Below are 13,939 nucleotides of genomic sequence, written 5' to 3' on the forward strand. Positions count from 1 at the left end.
TCTTTGTTCTTCTTCTCCTCCTTACACATTTTTACAAGCTACGGTTTCCCTTAATGTTATTTTTTAAGCTTTTATAATTAAATTAAGTTCAAACACTGTAAAATAACTCATGGTTGTGTGTTTGATTATAATAATAAATGAAAAGCGGCGTCTAAGAAGACAGTGGCAGAGCCACCGCTCACCAACCTCACAGCTACTGTATAAAGCTGCCAGTAGAAAATTGAAACAAGCACTCAAACGTGCAGAGGATCGCAACTTGCAAAGGTACATTAAGAAGCTTTCCCCGAATTCTACTGAAAGATACTCTCTATGGAAATCGCTAAAATACTTCAAACCACCAGTGGCTACAGAAATGCAAATTAGGAACCAAAGTGGAACCTGGGCTCGTAGTGAGTAGGAGAGAGCCGAGTGTTTTCACTCCATTTAAAGAATGTGTTTCAGCCAAACTGTCCAACGAACAACTTCAGGCTGCCACGGCTAACCAAAAATACAAATGAGCTATACACACCTAGCAAGATGAACTCTTTAGAAGTAAAAGTTATAGTAAACAGCTTAATCCAAAGAAATCGCCGGGTGCTGATTTTATAACTCCGAAAATACTAATAGAGCTACCGAATGTTGCACTAGCAATTCTTTCTGACCTTTTCAACGCTATCCTCAAATTCGGTTACTTTCCGAAATCATGGAACAGGTCGAAGATAATCATGATAGTCAAACCTGGAAAAGACGCAACACAGCCGTCCTCATACAGACCAATAAGCTTACTGCCCTGTTTTCCAAAGTATTCCAGAAAGTACTCCTATCAAAGATATCTCCCTTTCTCCATGAACGCAATTTAATACCAGCACACCAATTTGGCGTCCGAGAAAAACATGGTACAATTGAACAAGTTAATCGAATTACAAATGAAATCAGAAGGGCATTTGAGCTCAGAGAGTACTGCTCTGCAATTTTTCTCGATGTGGCACAAGCATTCGACAAAGTGTGGCACGACGGTCTTATATATAAAATTAAAAAATTGTTGCCGCCGGAATTCCACAAAATATTTGAATCATACATAACTAACAGAAAATTTGCTGTTAAAGTATCTAATTTCACTTCAGAAGACATGTCGATAACGGCTGGCGTTCCTCAAGGTAGTGTACTCGGGCCTATGCTGTATATCATCTACACTTCAGATATTCCAACTAGCAAGAATATACTCACATCCACCTTCGCTGATGATACCGCCTTAGTAAGTCGTAATAAATGTCCCAACAGAGCTTCAAGAGTACTAAAGGAACATTTACTACGCATAGAAGAATGGCTGGCAAACTGGCGCATAAAAGTCAACGAACAGAAGAGTAAACATACAACATTTTCACTCAGACCGCAAGTATGCCCCCCAATCAAATTAAATAATGTCCATATTCCACAAGCCAATGAGGTGACATATCTAGGAATACACTTGGATAGGAGACTAACTTGGCGCAAACACATATCAACCAAGATTACACAAATGAAGCTAAAGTCAGCTAGCGTGAACTGGCTTATAAACAGTAAATCAAAACTGAAACTAGATTATAAAGTACTTGTATATAATACAGTGATTAAGCCTATATGGATGTATGGTATTCAACTGTGACCTGTGCAACCAACATTGACAGGATCCAAAGATTCCAATCTAAAACGCTAAGGGCCTTAACGGGAGCACCGTGGTATGTCCGCAATGAAAATATACATAGAGACCTTGGTATACCGATGGTTAAATCTGTAATCGACAGCAGCAGAGAAAAATACAAAATAAAACTGCGTAACCACCCAAATCCACTGGCAAGTGGCCTGTGCAACACAACAAATACAACACCTGCGAAGAAGAGATCTACCAGCCTTACATTGAGTGACGTTAAACCAACAGGGCTCAACCCCAGGGTTTGAGCTACATTATTGTAAAATTAGACCTACGATTTTTAAACTTGTTGTTAANTAACCACCCAAATCCACTGGCAAGTGGCCTGTGCAACACAACAAATATAACACACCTGCGAATAAGAGATCTACCAGCCTTACATTGAGTGACGTTAAACCAACAGGGCTCAACCCCAGGGTTTGAGCTACATTATTATAAAATTAGACCTACGATTTTTAAACTTGTTGTTAGGCTTAATAGATGTAAAATAAGCAGATTCAACAAATAAATGCAAGTATAATTAAAAAAAATAAATAAAAAATTTGCAAACAAAGTTCAATATAACATCGCTGAATATTTTTTATTGTTAAAATTTGTATCTCACTTAAATGTGTTTTTGATATATACGTCTCTGCTGCAGAAGTAATATAAACTTCCTTAAGAGGTAAATTATTATCTGGGTTACAAACGTCTATATCAGCTGGGTTGCGTGGCATACATGTTCGAAAAAAAAGACAGTATGATCACATGAATAACGTTCGTTCAGTGAACGACAATGAACTTTTGAATGTACGTTGCACGGTTCGGTGCAGAAAATCTTTCGTAATGCATACAAATTTACAGCTTTTTTCTTTTTTAATTGGAAAAGTATCAAATTTTCTACTGTACAAAAGAAAGAAGTGCCCCTCCGAAATTCGTCGAAAAATGTATCACTTTTGATCCCTTTGGATCAAAACGGTCACACTGGTCGCGACGCTGGATGCGAATCAGATTGCTTTTGTACGTCGCACAGTGGGGTAAAAAAGTTGGCTGTGTACAAATCAATTTTGAGAGCCCAAATATCAACCGATTTCAAGAAAGCGTCTTTTTTCTGTTTGAAAAACTCGCATTACCGATATTTTTAAAATTTGGACATCGACTCTAGATCCTCCAAGGATGATAACAGAACAAAAAATAATTTCGATGTATCAAGGGTGCGTGGCACCACCCATACAAACTGAAGTTTTCACACAACATATCTCTGGAAGTATTTCTCGTAGAGTGCTGCCACTTAGTATAGAAATATATAATATCAACGCAAACTTATGGGGAAAAATGGCAGTTATTGAAAAAGGGGCACCTCCCATACAAACTGAATTTCTTCCATTAGAATGTCTATGTGGTGTGAGAAATTTAGTCTCGAGTTTTGCAAACAGTAAGAAAACGGCTTTCAAAATATACTAGAGTGGTACAAAAAATTTTTTTTTGGAAATTCATAAACGCTACATCAAAATATTGTTATTTATGATAAAAAAGGGACATTTTTTTTATTTTGAAAAAAGGAAAGTTTTTATAGAGGTCGCGCAGGTCGGTTTTTTATAAAAACGCTGATGTTCTCAATTTTTTCATTTTCTTGGCAGCTAGAAATGTAGGTTTTACATATAATTACTCTGGTATTATTGGGGAACATTCTCTTTAATACATACCTGTCCTGGACAGTTAGTATGGGCCTAGTTCCCGAAAATATGCTATCGAAAAGAAACTACTAAAATTAAAACGTTGATACTGTACGATTTACGCATTATCGTTGGTTGAAAATTGTTACCAGGGTGTTTCTGGAGTTGCTAATTAGGAATCTGAAGTCCGTAAGTTACCGTAAGTTACTATAGGTCTCACTATCATGGTATACATCCATCTGAAGATCCTCGGAGTGCACCCCCAGGATTTGCCCGCCAGACGTTTGCACACCATCATCGCTCTCGTGGCCTTGGAGGTGACCGTATCAACATGGGTCTTCCACAGAAGCTTGGAGTCCAGGGTAAGCCCCAGATACTTAACCTCTGTGGCGACATTGATTGCGACCCCGTCCAGGGTCAGGTTCCTCATCCCCTGAAGATTTCGTTTCTTGGTGAAGGGGACTATAGCTGTCTTGGAGGGATTGATATTTAAGCCTACGTCTGCGCACCACCTTTTTGCAAGGCGATGTCACAGAGAGTACTAGCGAACTTCCCTCTAGCAATAATCACTATGTCGTCCGCATACCCTTGGCATCGAACGCCCTCGTTAGTGAGTAGCTGTAGGAGTTCGTCCACAACTAAGCTCCACAGTAGAGGAGATAATACTCCCCCTTGCGGGCACCCTTTTGTTGTTTGTATTTGAACAACGCTGTCACCGACTTCAGTTCCGGCTATCCTGGTCTGCAGTGACCTTGCTATCCAACGCCGGATGGTTGGCTAAACGTTATGTCTCTCAAGAGCTCTGTCAACTCCCGAATAGGAGGCATTATCAAAGGCCCCCTCGATATCTTGGAAGGCACAGAGCACTACCTCATCAAACTCAAAGGCCCCTTATATTTCCTCCGTTAAGGCATACAGCGCAGTGTCCGTGGATCTACCCACCCTGTACGCGTGCTGGTTGGAATGCAGAGGGGTCTGTTTCAGAGTGTTAAACCTGATCTCATGGTCAATAATTTTCCCCATTGCATTCAACATAAAGGATGTGAGACTTATTGGCCTGAATGACTTGGCAAGAGAGTAATCTCTCTTACCTACCTTCGGGATAAAGATGACCCTGGCCCTTTGCCACACCTTGGGAATGTGGGCCAGCGCTAGACTGTCCCTCATAACATCCACAAGATGTGAAAGTAAGAGCTCTCCACCCTGCTCATCAGCCGCAGGGGCTTTGTACCGTTTGAAGGAGTCCAAAGCCCACCGCACTGTTTGCCGGTTTACATGGCTCTTAGCCAGCTTCCAGTCCGGTGGGGATGGCCTGTACGCACGGAACGTAGCTTCCTCAGTGGTAAGAATGGCGTCCGCAAAGTGGGCCGACAACAGGGCCAGTGCCCTTTCCTGTTCCGTACCTGAAAAGGTAGCCTTATTGCCAATCTCGTGCCTGTGTTGTCCCTTGCAAAACTTTATGAAGCCTAGCAGCTGCAGGAGTTGATGCAATGTTTTCACAAAAGGTCCTGAAGCTGCTACGCTTGGCCTTTCTGATCTCCTTATGGTACTTTGTCAGACTGACTGCGTATTCCTCCCAGCTCCCGGTGCGCTTTGCCCTGTTGAACAGTCTGCGAACCTCTTTCCTAAGAACCGAGAGTTCCCGTGACCACCAGGGAGGCTGAGCCTTCCCCTTAGGCTTTGACACGGGACAGCTGGACGTCAAGGCATCTAAGATTGTGCCGTTCAGCCTATTAACCCTGTCCTCTAACGCCATGCAATCTACCTTTCTTCCCTGTACCTCTATTCTTGGTAGGTTCAGTCTAAGTACCTCTTCATATTTGGCCCAGTTTGTTTTCCTGGGGTTTCTCTTATGTCTGACAAACAGCTCCCAGTGCAAACCGGACAATCCTGTGATCCGACAGTGAAGGCTCAGATGAGACTTTCCACTCGCCGATCAGAGGACTGGCCAGTCTGTTGCTGATCGTGATGTCCAGAACTTCCTATCTGACCCTAATAATGAACGTTGGTTCATTGCCGACATTGTGAATGCTCAGGTCTACTCTTATAATATATTCTAAAAGGCACTCACCCCTACGGTTAGTGTCCGAGCTGCCCCACTCCATATTGTGGGCGTTTGCATCACAGCCTAGAATGACAGGAAGTCTTTCTGCGGCAGGATTCCAGAATCTGCTGTACCTCAAGGGGCGGCACGTTGGCGTTGTCCCCCGGACAGTAGGCTGCAGCCAAGACCACCTCCAACTCCCTGCCATCAACCTTCAAGGTAGTCTGGACTGCTACCAGGTCCTGTGTAAGAAACTCTGTAATGCAGAAATAATTAATAATATTTTTCAGCACTACACACGCTCTGGGCCTCTCGCAGGAGAGGTCCCAAATTACCTTATTGTTATTGTGGTTAAGGCCCCTCACCTGGCCTCTGTAGGTCCACGGTTCCTGTATTAGCAGTATGCCCAGGTCTTCCGTGGCAAATCTGCTCGAAATGACCGCCGAGGCGGCCACCGCGTGATGCAGATTGACCTGGGCTACCTCTACTGCTGGTGTCTTCATAATTGGGGCTCGTCGTCGATATCCGAGAGCCGCGCGTCGCCCTGGCTTCCTCTATCGAGTTCGATCCTGAAAATTTCAGCTAGGGGCTCCTGTGTGTTGCGCACGTAGTCGAGGGCTTTTGGCCCGGAACTTACCGGAGATGGTACTTGTGCCGGTGCTGTTGTCTGGTTGGCTGGTGCCGGTGCCTGTTCTGACAGCCGGTTGGCTGGTGGGGCCGTGGTCGACTCTGTCGCCGGGGCCGCAGTGGAGTCAGTTGCCGCGCCAGCACATATGTTTTGCGACTCTGACTCCTTGCTGCCTGTCGTCTTTTGCCGCCACGGCCGCACCGAGAAATTTATGTGGAATCCGGCCCTCTTTATGGTGACGTACGACGCCTCGTCGATGCCCAGGTTGAGCTTGAGCCCGTTGTCCTCAGCGTCGCACGACACCACCTTCCACGCAGCCGTGTGGACACCCTCGTTCTGGGCCTGAATAAGCGCCAGCACATACTCTGCCGATTTCTCGGCGCATCTAGGGAAGAACACCGAGATCGTGTGCACCGGCGGGATGTCCTCCCCCCTTTTCGTGCATAGCTCGGGTCCCTTCCACCCTTCAATAGCCGGTGCCTTTTCTGCCAGCCAGGCTGCAGTCCACTCATCCTTGCAGTCCACAAGGAGCATGCCTGATCTGAAGAACACCCCACAGAACACCAGAGGGTGCCTCTACCCTTTTAGGACCTCGTCCATAATCACATCCTGGAGTCTGGTTAGGTCCTCAGGGCATAGAGCAGCTGCAGCGTAATCACAGGGCAGCACAGCCACCCGGATGCCTTTGAGAGCATCAGAATAGCTGGGCTGCTGAGTGGTTTCTTCCTGAGGTTGACCTTGGCCCGCAGACCCATCCAGGCCCCTAGACACTGTCTGAGGGGGTGTAGGCCCCCGCTGTCGCTTGGGGGACGGTGGCTCCGGTGGTGTAACCTGTAAGCTGGTTCGCTTTGCTGGACCTGTGGAAGTTACTGATGAGTTACCTTCCGGTTCCCCGCCGTTCTCTGCTGCTGTTGCCCGCCTCTCTGCTTTTCAGGAGGTGCGGGTCTCTGTTGCTGTTGTNCTAGACACTGTCTGAGGGGGTGTAGGCCCCCGCTGTCGCTTGGGGGACGGTGGCTCCGGTGGTGTAACCTGTAAGCTGGTTCGATTTGCTGGACCTGTGGAAGTTGCTGATGAGTTACCTTCCGGTTCCCCGCCTCTTCGCCAATAGGCGGGCGCGGTTCTCTGCTGCTGTTGCCCGCCTCTCTGCTTTTCAGGAGGCGCGGGTCTCAGTTGCTGTTGCCCGCCTCTCTGCTTATCAGCAGGCGCGGGTAGTTCTACTGAGTTGCTGCCATGCTGCCTAACAGCGGTAGCAGCCCTATTGCCTCTGCGCTTGCGCTCTTCGCGCTCAGGTTCCTCGCGCTCCACCTCCTGCCGTACTTCCGCCATAGTGCCGGCTTCATTAGCAAATTTCCCCTGCCGAAGGTACCGAAGATACCACTTGACCTGCGACCCACCAAGGCCAGCTCGATGGTGGTCGTCAAGGGCTCCCGGTTGACCGGAGGGGGGTAGTGGAGGAGGTCTGCACCTGCGACTGCGTTTCTTGCTTTCCTGTACATGGCACCCTGAATCATGTGACGCGGTGGAGGTTCGACTGGGAGACCTACGGTGCCTACTTCCGCAACGGTGCCTGCTGCTGGAGTGATGCCTAATCTCCGAGCGACGCCGGGCCCTGGACCGGCAACGCCTCTCGGAGCGGTCACGACTCCTAGAGCGACGCCGACCTTCAGTCCGCTGCCTGCTAGCAGAGCGATGCCTGTTTTCGGGAGTGATGCATCTGCTCCCTTGAGGCCTTCCGAAAGGCGCTGCGCCTGATCCACGCCGCCCCTGCTGGCGCTTGGCTTCTCTTCTTCCCTGGCGTGTTCAATGAAGAGGGCAGCCTCTTCTTCGGTCAGGCTCTCAAGGAAGCTACCCCTGCGCCTGGTGCCTATACCCCCGCCCAGCATGTTACTGCCGTGCGTGGCCGTTGCTGTTCTTTGCGCTGTTGCTGCTGTGTCCGCAGCAGTTGCTGTTGATGTAGTTGTTGCTGTTAACGCTGTTGCTGCTGTTGCAGCAATAGTTGCAGCTGTGGCTGTAGCTGACGTTGTAGCTGTCGCTGTCGCTGTTTTTGCGCTTGCTTTGCTGTTTTTTGCTGTTGTTTTTGTTGCTTTTGTTTGTTTAGTTGTAATCATCTTGTTCGTACGACTGGCTGCTCGATGAGGCGAGCTCAGCAGTCAATTTTGTTGAAGGGGATCTTATCTGGTCCGCCGGGCCAGCACCCCATGTCGCGGTAAGGCCACCGTTANGTTGTAGCTGTCGCTGTCGCTGTTTTTGCGCTTGCTTTGCTGTTTTTTGCTGTTGTTTTTGTTGCTTTTGTTTGTTTAGTTGTAATCATCTTGTTCGTACGACTGGCTGCTCGATGAGGCGAGCTCAGCAGTCAATTTTGTTGAAGGGGATCTTATCTGGTCCGCCGGGCCAGCACCCCATGTCGCGGTAAGGCCACCGTTACTCGATGCGGCCCGGTGTCGAAGAGGCGCCGTTATACTACAGCCGGTTTACACCCTCCTGGCTGCAAACTGTCCAATAGGCACGGTGTCGCGTCACACCCTGGATTAGGAGGTGACAGTTCTTGGTCACCGTTCACCGGCAGCCCAAGTCTGGAGAAAAGGCAGCGCAGAAGCGACGAGCGCGTCAACGATGCCCCAGACCAGAAAGGGGCTGGTCGGCGATTTAGCTAAGCCCCCGCACCAACGGCAAGGTGCCTGCCCTAGCGAGGGACGTTTTAAGCATTGTCAAGGATTTAAACTCGCTTCCAGAGGGTTTCTGGGGTTGCTGATTAGGAATCTGATGTCAGATTTTCAAAATTCAAAATGGTGGATCCAAAATGGCTACTAACTTAAAACAAAAAAGATTGGATTTTTGTGAAACTCTTAACCGCCATTTTGAATTTTGAAAATCTGACATCATATTCGTAATTAGCAACCCCAGAAACCACTGGAAACGAGTTTCAACCCTTGACAATGTTTAACATGTTCAGTATTAACTAAAATATTTTATAATTTGATCGCCATATCGGATCCGCCATTTTGAATAAAAAAAAATTGACGTAAGATTCGTGATCGTCGACCCCAAAAACCCTCGGGTGCCGCTTTTCGAACAAATCCAACCATTAAAAGNCGTAATTAGCAACCCCAGAAACCACTGGAAACGAGTTTCAACCCTTGACAATGTTTAACATGTTCAGTATTAATTAAAATATTTTATAATTTGATCGCCATATCGGATCCGCCATTTTGAATAAAAAAAAATTGACGTAAGATTCGTGATCGGCGACCCCAAAAACCCTCGGGTGCCGCTTTTCGAACAAATCCAACCATTAAAAAAAATTTGGATCCGCCATTTTGAATTTTGAAAAACTGACTTCAGATTCATAATTACCAACCCCAGAATCTCCCCGGAAACAAGTTCCAACCAATGACGACACGTAAATCGCTCAGTATCAGCGTTTTAATTTTACTAGTATCTTTTCGAGAGCATATTTTCGGGCACTAGGGCCATGCTAACCGCCCAAGACAAGTATGTAATTAAGGGAACACTCCCCAATAATACCAGAGTAATTATATGTAAAAACCACATTTTTAGCTGCATTTTAACATGTCAAGAAAACGAAAAAATTGAGAACATCAACGTTTTTTTAAAAAACCGACCAGCGAGACCTCTAAAAAAACTTTTTTTCAAAATAAAAAAAATACGTGTCTCTTTTTAACTGACTTCCAAAAAAAGAGGAGGTTATCAGTTCGTCGGAATATTTTTTTTTATTATTATTATGTTTTATTTTTATTTTTTTATTTTTTATTTTTTTATGTATGTTACCGCATAACTTTGGACCACGTCAACCAATTTCGATAATTTGCATTTGCATCGGAAAGGTAGTGTCTCAGAGGTGGTCCCATACTAATCTGGTTAAGATCCGATCAGTGGATCATGAGATATATATGTATATATATATACTTTTTTTATATGAGAGTTGAAATCGGCTTTTTTTTTGCTAAAAATTACTTGTTTTATAACAAATAACAATATTTTGATTTAGCGTTTATGAATTTCCGAAAAGAGTGTTTTTATGAATCACTCTAGTGTATGTATAACAAATTACATAAGTTTTTTATTAAATATATCCTATGGAAAAATGTTTATGAATCCTTTTCAAATAATTACAGGCATTTAGTTAATTTCAAGTATTTTCGAAAAAGGGGGACGCATTCAAACGTAAAAATTTGTTTTCTTTTATTTTTCAACATAAATAATTAAAAAACTAGAGCTTTTTTAAAAAATCGCCACGGATAGATCGATGCGAAATTTAATTATATTTTATTTAAAAAAATAAACTTGAAATCGGTTCTTATTTTTTTGCCCCACTTGCGTCGTGCCGTGCGATTGGTGTGCGGTAGTTTCTAAATTTATGGATTTTATCTATCTTCTATATATAAATACGCCACAAGAAAATTTTGCAATCCCTTTTTTGAAGGCACCGTTCGCTCGATTTCCATGAAACATACATCGAATTAAAGGATATAACTTCCTCTAATCCAGAAATGTTATTCCCGATACCTAGGGGGCGTGGTATCTGACATATAGACTAAAATGTGAAAACCACTTTATCTCTAAAATCAATTATGCTGGGGAACTGAGACTTAGCACAGCTGCATAGATTGTACATACCCTACTTAAGGTGAAAAATGGTATGTACTGGGAAAGTGGGCGTGGCACTTCCCATACAAACTGAAATTCTCATATCGCTTATCTCTGGAACCACTTATGCTGACGTCCTGAAATTGGACACAGCAACATATGTTGTCAATACCGTATTTTCGGCGAAAAGTGGTCGATTTTGGAAAAGGGGCCATGGCACCGCCCATACAAAATGAAATTATCATATGGCTTATCTCTGGAATCGCTTATGCTGACGTCCTGAAATTTGACACAACATATGTTGTAACAAAATGCTAATCTGATAAATGATTAAAAATTAACGATTAAAATGTTAATCGCGATTGACGATTAAAATTAATTAATCGTAATCAACTGAACGATTAATGATTAAATTTTTTTAATCGTTAATCGCTGGCTGCGATTACGATTAATTAATTTTAAATCATTAGTTTTTATTCCAATTAAAAAGAAAATCTGATTAAGTTGTCTAGTTTGTTCGAACTTGAAACCAAACAACAGTTATAGTAATTATGTTGTGTTCTACGCTTATAGAGCACATAATCTAAAAAAATTATAATTATTGTTATTAGTAATACACAAACTGGGAACTCTTACAACCCAGCGCACATGTGCAGAGGGATGTTAAGAGATAGGTTGTAAAACGTCTGTTGGAATAGATCTTAAAGAAAATGCACACCAAATTGCTTAGATTGATGAGGAAAGCCGACTTAGCCATATACCCGATTAACTGGGCTTGTATGCACAGGAAAATCCTAGCATAAATTAATTATTCACCAAACCTACTTAATCAAATTAAGGGTTAATGATTAAAAATTAATTTTTTTAATCGTGGTTACGATTAACTGTTTAATCACATTAAAATTAATCATGATTAACTGTAATCGGATTGAACTTAATCGAATTAACTAATTGATTAAAAAATCAATCGATTAGTGCCAACACTGGTTGTCAATACCGTACTTACGGCGAAGAGTGGTAGATTTTGGCAAGGGAGCGTGGCACCGCTCATACAAACTGAAATTCTCATAGCGCTTATCTCTGGAACCGCTTATGCTAACGTCCCGAAATTTGCCACAGTAGGTAAATTAGTATAAATTTACTTTGTAGCGCCATTTTGCGGTTCTTTAAATAAGATAAACAGATATCCAAATTAATTCATCGTATCGAAGAATCCTCAAATACAAATTAATATTAAAAAAAAAACATTCGTAACATTTTAGTAAACAATAATCTGCATATTAACTTAGCATCATTTAAAGATATATTCTTTCAAAATTGCGCAGGCTCGAAATTAATTTTAGAGCTATGGTCTGAATGACTTTTGTTCTTAGAATTACATGTAGAATCCAAATCTGCTAGGAACGATTACGGAAAAAATTGACCCGCCCTGATACATATATGTTAAATGTGAAAATATGTAACCAAATGCTTTACCGTTTAGAATAGGTGTGTATAATTTTTTATTACATTGAAATTCTTACTTAAAGTTAATCCCTCGACGATAGCGATGTATATATAATTTCTTGGGCGTGTTAAAGATATGGAAATGCGTGATCGTGATATTCCAAAATACAAATCCACGAGCGAACTTCATACCTCGATTCTCCTGCATACCTTGACCACGGCGGGTTAGTTGCGATTTTCTGCAGACACTTTCCAGAAGTACCGATGAAATCGTCCAGAGCTTCGTATTGTTGTCCCCACAAATCCCGACTGTCTCAAGTATATTTACAAAAAATTTACTATTGCAGCTCAAAAATTTGCGCAAATTAAATAGCTACTTTTCACTTTTTATGACAGGAAAAGTCCTGTTACGGTCGCCAATAACTATGTATCTCGAAAAATAAAAATAATTCAATTTACGTAGGATGATGTTTGAACGTCTGCTTTATTGAATATATGCTAGCAAGTGAAGTTTCTAATTCCAGAGTATGTAGTTACATATATGGTAGAAACATAACGAAAAGAGTTAATGTTAACTTTTCGGACTTAGTGATGCTAACAATAATTTTAATGAAATGTGAGTAATCGGTTACGTTCCGCGTGATTATTTTAATTCATATTAAGTAAAAATTTAAAACCGGCTTCTATTTTAAATGCTACAGTGTTTTTTAATGCGATATGACCGAACATCCTATCTTTATAGAAAGTGTTGCAATTATGGAATGTGAGAAAATATGAAAAATTCAGGCGATCTTTGAGTGCAGTTACTCGAATTTTTGTGGAGTGTGTTTTTGGCCAAACCTGCCGGTTTTCGATATATTTTACGTAAATGTACAGCTACTGGTCCACTTTTGCAAAAACAGCAAAAAACATGATTCTAATTTTATTTCATTATCTGTTTATTCTATGTTTAGCTTTAACCTCTATACGTAGTAAATAATGTATAAATGTAAGTGAAATTTGTGTATTCGTATTTTCGCACCTAACTACATACATATGTTATTAGGATATATTCATGTTATACGTACTAAATGTTGGGATTTCTTACTTCAAGGTGTTAGTATTTATTTATTAGTATATTTTAATTTGCTTTTTTCTCACTACTAATGGTAGACAAAAAGAACACCAGTCGTTGCATTTCACCAAAGTCATAAAGCGAACATAAATATATACATATACATACATATATGTACTCTAAAGCAAATCGATATAAGCCTTACACAAATCACGTAAACATTGTCATAAAAAATGACTCCCATCAATTTAAAGAAGTGCATTTCATCATATTTTATACGAAATCAAGAGAATTTCGGCATGACAATATCTCATGTCCATGTACATAGAGAAACCTCAACAAATGAATTCATTAATAATTTTAGTCTACAAGATCAATCGGACTCACGGTCTCTATCCGATTCCTTGGATAACATACCGTCGAATGTGTTCGGACCCGAAGGAATTGTCACACGATTTACGCTACCACTTTCTTATGGCCGCAAGGAGGCACGACAAAAACGACTTGGGTAAAATACACACAAGAGAGAAAACAAAATCCTATACTTTTAACTAGAGCTCTTGATTTTGTTCGCACATTTTCAAACAGCCCGGGTATATGAGCAGCGAGTACTCGCACACTTGTTCAATGCTCATTACTCGAAAATTTTCGAGCATGAGCTCGAGCAATTCGAGTTTTTTCGAGTAATTTGAGCAATGTTTTTTTTTATTATATTGACATTTTTGGTAGCAACTTTTAAATTTTTCAAATTATTGATGTATAATGCAAAGATTGTTACATTGGTATCTAATAATATAATTTATTTAACATGAATTAGAAAGCAGCTGCTGACAAA

General features: G+C 42.2%; 1 protein-coding gene across 1 annotated transcript in view; it reads left to right on the plus strand.

The window, feature by feature from the left end:
- The window catches only part of LOC108368784 (protein furry-like), a gene marked incomplete at its 5' end in the record, with an annotated part of 48,536 nt that extends 34,905 nt beyond the window's left edge, over positions 1 to 13,631 (plus strand). Inside the window, one exon of the mRNA XM_017623703.1 lies at positions 13,469 to 13,631. Within this exon, the coding sequence (XP_017479192.1) occupies positions 13,469 to 13,616 (148 nt within the window). The remainder of the gene's footprint in view (positions 1 to 13,468) is intronic.
- Between the last annotated feature and the right edge of the window lie 308 nt (positions 13,632 to 13,939).

This window comes from Rhagoletis zephyria, unplaced genomic scaffold (genome assembly GCF_001687245.7).
Source record: "Rhagoletis zephyria isolate East Lansing unplaced genomic scaffold, Rhagoletis_zephyria_1.1 Rzeph_scaffold_03312, whole genome shotgun sequence".
Classification (NCBI taxonomy): Eukaryota; Metazoa; Arthropoda; class Insecta; order Diptera; family Tephritidae; genus Rhagoletis; species Rhagoletis zephyria.